At 38.6% G+C, this 6,092-nt stretch overlaps 1 protein-coding gene across 1 annotated transcript in view; it reads right to left on the reverse strand.

The window, feature by feature from the left end:
* Window positions 1-6,092, reverse strand: part of atp1a2a (ATPase Na+/K+ transporting subunit alpha 2a) — a gene marked incomplete at its 3' end in the record, with an annotated part of 65,940 nt that overhangs the window by 5,488 nt on the left and 54,360 nt on the right. The window contains 1 exon segment of the mRNA XM_014013052.1: window positions 2,050-2,173. Within this exon segment, the coding sequence (XP_013868506.1) occupies window positions 2,050-2,173 (124 nt within the window).

A 6,092-nucleotide genomic window follows, 5' to 3' on the forward strand; every position in this document is an offset into this window, starting at 1 on the left:
GAAGAAGTCTCTTGGAGGAGAGACGAAACGTTTCATTAGAGAAGAACCCGTCCAGAAGACCTATACAATTTTTTTCTTTTCCATTGACGTTCCAGTCCGGTTCCAGTGGGCGTGTTTTGGGCGGTTGGTGGAGGTGGTTTTCAGGTTTTTTGTAAAAAAAAGTTAATGGGCAAAATGAGAGGTGGAAACACATTTGATGAATAACTTTTGAAATTTTCAAACTTCACAAAAATTTTGAATTAAAATTGGATGGAATCACGACTAATGTCACTGCTACTATTGAAAAAGTGGCTCCTTGAGTTGTTTTTGTAAAGGCAGCGACACAACCAGTGACTCCACCCCCTAGCCAATCAGTGACAAACAGTGTTCTGACGTCACATTTTGGTGTCAACGGGGCTGCTTGGAACCACAATGAAGTAGGTACCAAAAAAGGGYCGGTTCCATGAATCTGGCCYAATGRAAAYGGCTTGRAACCGTACCAAACCRTACCGACACTACACTAAGTGGCACTAGTGGAAAAGGGGCATTAGTACTCAAGTAGCCTCTTTACAAAATCYTGTTTTAGTCTTAATTGTGTAATTTCTTGGACAGCTTGTTTTTACTTTTATGAGGACAGCYTTTGGGGACTCTACCCATCTATTATTATACCTCACTGCTTGGCATTTACACTTAGCTACAAGTGATGAAGGTTTTTGTCTCTATAAGACATTCACATTCAACAAGTGGTGTTTGACACTCCGCACACCGCATCGTTGTGGAGAACTGAGCTCATGAACCTGTTCTGAAAAACTCTTCTAACTCACTTTGTCCATGTTTTATTTCCCACATCCCTGAAAAAAGTCTTCCCTGTCCCCCATTCTAGGAATTCTGGGAAGGATCAGCGAGCTGGGAGCCAAGTGTTCTTGGGAAGTTGTCGAGGACAATGAGCCAGAACAGCAGCCAAGGGATACCCCTGCCACCCCCACCAACACCGTACACTCATTTACATTTGAGCTAGAACTTCAGGAGCGGAGCTTTTATTAAATAAAACTCTCATTTAGATCAAAAGTTCACAGGAGATGAAAGGAAAATCTCACATCCCCCCAAAATAAAGCTGATGTTTTCAAAATCCAGCTTCGCAAAGCTCCTTTGTCATCGTCAAATCCTTATAGAGACATTAATCATAACAGACAATCACGTAAATCATTTCCCATCTGCTGTACGATGGAGCAGTGAAACCAAACTGGACAAAAACATGACGACTAGATCTGCACAAAATGACCCAAATCCACAAAACGTGCCTGTGATGAGGCTGTAACAGCTTTGAACAGCTCTGTTTGTGTGACTCTGTCTGCTGAGATGTTAGGTGATACCCGAGCGCAGAATTAGTAACAGAAGTCCTCGTGTGTCGACCTGAAACAGCTCCTCTGGATAACCGCTCTTCAGCRTGTCGGTAGATTCAAAGTCTACGGTCAGAGTTTGTGTTAAAGGACAGGAAGACGAGTGTCGCAGTTGTATTGCCTCTTGAGTTAAATGTTTATCCTCCTGCCGTAATGTCACACAGGTGCTTAATAAACGTGATTTGTCGCCTCTTGCAAGGAAAAAAACTCTCTTTTATGGAAATGACTGCTCAGAATCGATGCTTGTTGCCGTCTGTTCATGAGCGTGTTGAGTTTTAAATGAAGCGCTGTCATATTTTGCCCTATTTAACAGCGTATGAAATTGGGCCAGCCTTTGATCTCCCCCTCCTATTCCCAAACCATATAAAACCAGAGATAAGCAGCGCKCGTTCAAAGCCAGGCTCCGACCACTAAAACATGACCAAGATTAAGCGGTGTTAACAGTCGCTGCTCTCTATTCGCTGTAAATGTCACGACAATTAGAAGAAAAACGAGGGAACGTCTGCTCAACCTTGGGCCCGAGTCTCCAAACTAAACATTTACAGGTGCGATGAAAGTGGCCAGAATTTATTACGAATGTCAGAATTTAAAGTTTGGTGTCAGAGCTTGTTTATCGTCGCTGTAAGTCAGGGTGAAGCTCGGCGGTGAAGAAGACGTAAAAAGAGCAAACCTATCTGTCCGTACGCCATGCTGATGAGGCGCTCGTTCACCAGCTTGTCCGTTTTCGGGTCCCTCGGTTGCCGTTTCATGATGTCACTCTCCGCCATCTCGTASGCCAGGGAGATGGCTGGGACCTACAGGAGGAACAGGACAGGGTGAGCTCGCTTTACACCTGTACGGTAAACGTGCCGAGTGAGTCTTTGATGATGACAGTGCCAGAGACGGGTTACACCAGACATATCACTGTTAATAAAGACGCTCAGCCACCGCGCGCAGAGAGGGGAGACAGAAAGAGGGCACGGGGGAGAGGGGTGGGGGGCTACATTWCAAAGCATTCATAAAACAGGAGGGTAAAAAGGTCCCTGTAATAAAGACTGCATATTGGCTGCTTTTACCAAGTGAGCAACAAAGCAATTTCATCTGACTTAGAGACAGAAATGTCTGGGAGGTGGGGAGGATCTGCAGTGGGAGCTTGGCGTGGTTTGAAACGGAGCACGCAGCCCGTGTAGTCTGCAAATCCAGCTGGCCTGGAGTTACAATCCTTTGACCTGCAGCAGCCGAGAGACAAACCAGGTGAAAGGAAGAAGATCTGCAGAGTAGCTGAGAGTGATTGTGAGAACGCTGAGTCAGCGATCRTACAACTCACTCAGCACACGTGTGCAATTACCGTTGGTCTTTATACATTTTAAAAATGTTTAACTTTATTTCTAATGATCTTTTCAGTTTCTTACAATATTTTTCTCTTTTAAAAAGATATTTTAAATTATATTTTTTCTCATTTACTGTTTCATTTAAACAAACTGTTAAAGGTCCTGCTATGGCTACAGGCTGTACACTGTGATACACGCAGGCATCAGATTGTTTTGATCTACTGTACATTTCTTGTAGCTGTCCCTATTAAACAAACATATAAATAAATAAATAAATAAATAAATAAATAAATAAATAAATAAATAAATAAATAAATAAATAAATAAATAAATAAAAATCAGCTTTATCATATTAACGATAATTCTGTCTTCTTATGCTACTAAATGTCTTTAGCAAGCCTATTATTACTTTTACCTTTTAGCATTGTGCTTCTTTTAGCTTTTAGCATTGTGCTTCTTTTAGCTTTTAGCATTGTGCTTCTTTAACTTTTAGTTATTGTTCTACTTTTTTTTAAACAAGGATCATGCTTTTATTTGGCATTTTTTTACCTTTAGCTTCTAGCTAGTCTTTTTATACTTTCAACTAGTCTTTTGCTGACTTTAGCTTTTAGCTGTCCTTTTGCTATTTTAACTTTTAGTCAGTTTTTGGCTACTTTTAAAGGGAACATGTGCAAAATCCCATTTTTTAGCCATTAAATGCATTTTGTTGTGTACTTGGAGTCTCTAGGAGTTCAGAAAATTTGAATTTAGTCTCTCCTGGTGCTGCAAATCTATCTTTTTTTCTATTTGAGTTGTAATTTTCAAGTCGTTCAGTTTTGTTTATTTTTTGTCATTTTCTGAACTATTACGTCGCAGAATTTGCAACTGAGCAGGTCAGGAAGCTGCAGGGGACAGGATGTGAAGCACCTCATTGCAGACAGCCTCAAAACGAGTTGATGTGACACGCCCCATAAAAGGGGCGGGGCTTGTGGAGTTACAACAAGGAGGAATTCAGACCAAAGCATTGCAGTTCCACTTYATAGACCCCAAGTGAAGGATTTAAATATGAAAAAGGATTCAAAAGCGGAATGTCTACTTTAACTCAACTAATGTTTTGCCGTTTTACGCTAGCTTTTTAGGATTTTAGCTGCTCTCTTGTTACTATTATTTTTTATAATTATGCTACTTTTTGCTAGTGTTTTCTTTTATCTTTAAAACCTCAGTTTCAACTTCTCTCACAAAGTCCCTCAGCATTCAAGCTACATTTCTCAGAAAATACTTTTTATTTTTTTGGCTAAGTTTTATTTTATGTGTGTGCGCAGGCGTGTATGTGTGCGTATTTCTGACATTGCATGTTGGATGGTGCGTAGTACCAACACCTCACTAATGAAGCGTTCTTAAGCATCCCACAGATAACAAACATCTTTTTTTTTTCTCAGCCATTCATTTTCATGCTTRCTAAAAATAATCATAGTCGGCTCCACGTGCTGCTTGTCACAGCTAAATCTCAGCAGAGTCTTCGAGCCTGCAGCCAGGAGTCGAACTAAGCTGTAAACAAGCTGTTAACAGCCTTACATRGAGACATGGGAAAGCTGTCATTTTACCTGCACACTGTACTATAAACACGTTTTAGGYACTTGTCTGAAGATTTAGATACATTTTTCTTTTAGGTGTCCTTCAAAGCTATTCGTTTCAGCAGCAATTAAATCCACAGATAGCTTACTTTAAAGGCTTGGGTTTTATATGCTAATCAGAAAAAACAAATTAGCTGCTTTTTGACTTCAATCATCACTTCTTTATAGCACATTTCATCCAGTAAATAACAGACTATTTTGGTGATTCGTAACAGGTGTTATTTGTCATTTAAACAAATCTGCTGCTAAGAAACTAAAGAAGTTCATTAGTTTTGTGCCACCAAAGTAAAATCTGTTGGACTGGTTTATTAAAAATGTGATCAAGTTGTTCTTTYCTTGTTATTAACCTGCGGAGAATGAAATTAATCCACGTCTGTGTCAAATATATGCATATATCTGTGCTTTACTTGGGAAACTTTTGCAGGAGCAGACATGTGTTTTGGTGAGTGAGAACGGTAAAAATTAAAGCGACGAATACAAAAACCCTTCTGAATATTTCATTCTGTGATTCCTTTCTTCAGTAATGATGGATTACGCCCCTCAGGCAAGCAGCATGCCAGCAACTCTTTTTTTTTTTGTTGCAACTGGAAATACAAAAGGGGAGACTGGCATCTGAAAATGACGGAGCTGTGAAATGTAAATCTGTACGCGAGTGTCACCCGCTCTTTGTTCTGCCTGAACAAATGGCCGTCAAAACCAAAAGCTCATTTCACCCATTGAGAGAAAGAACAAATTAAACCAAACATTTACTCTTTTTACCTTCAGGCTCTCATATTTGACAAAATATGAGGAAAAAAAATCCCCTAATGTCACATTTTCCTTGCCCGTAGCTGCGCAACATGTTAATAATTAGCATCATTTCAGAAGGAAAAATTGCTAAAATGATCTAATGATTACAGTATAATTTGGTAAAAAGAGATAAGCGTGTCCTCAAATGTTTGTGTGAGCAATAAAATGACAATAAAGCCAGGCTGAAAGCTAAGAAAAAACTGTAACTTTTTCAAACACAAGCAAAGAAAAATACTGTGAAAACCATCCTGTACATAGGCGTAATTTGCAGGGGGGTTAGGGGGGGKTATGACCCCCACAATAATTTGATCCAGTCAATATACCCCCCCCCCCATAATAAATTATCATTTAATTTGGATAAAACAAATTACATGATATTTAATAATAGAAATAAAACAACTGATGTTCCATTTAGAGTGGATGATGTTGAGATTTGCAGTCAGTGAGGTGAAGTTTTTGGGAGTCATCATTGATGAAAAACTGACATGGAAACCTCATATAAAATACTTTAGAACAAAAATGGCAAAATCTATTGCAGTATTGTATAAAGTTAAGAAGTTCTTTAATGATAAAGCACTATTTAATCTATATAATGCAATAATTGTCCCACATATGATTTAAGGTCTGGGGAAATGCATGCAAAGAAATCACTAATCCTATTTTTTAACAAAAAAAAAGAGCCATAAGGATTATTACAAGAAAGCATTACATTACTATCACCCTTCTAATATAGTGTTTCATCCGTTAAAAATATTAAAATTTTATGAGTTGGTTGATTATAATATTCTGCAGGTTATGTATAAAACTAATAAAAACGTGTTACCTTCAAACATTCAATCTAATTTTGTTAAAAGGGAAAGCTGCCATAATTTGAAGGGATTACAAATGTTTGTTAAAATGAAAATCCTAACAAATTTAAAGGAAAGATACACTTCAGTCAAAGGTATAAGACTATGGAATAATCTGGAAAAGGATTATAAAACCGTGGGATCAATTAATTC

The sequence above is a fragment of the Austrofundulus limnaeus genome, unplaced genomic scaffold (assembly GCF_001266775.1).
Source record: "Austrofundulus limnaeus strain Quisiro unplaced genomic scaffold, Austrofundulus_limnaeus-1.0 Scaffold97, whole genome shotgun sequence".
Taxonomy (NCBI): Eukaryota; Metazoa; Chordata; class Actinopteri; order Cyprinodontiformes; family Rivulidae; genus Austrofundulus; species Austrofundulus limnaeus.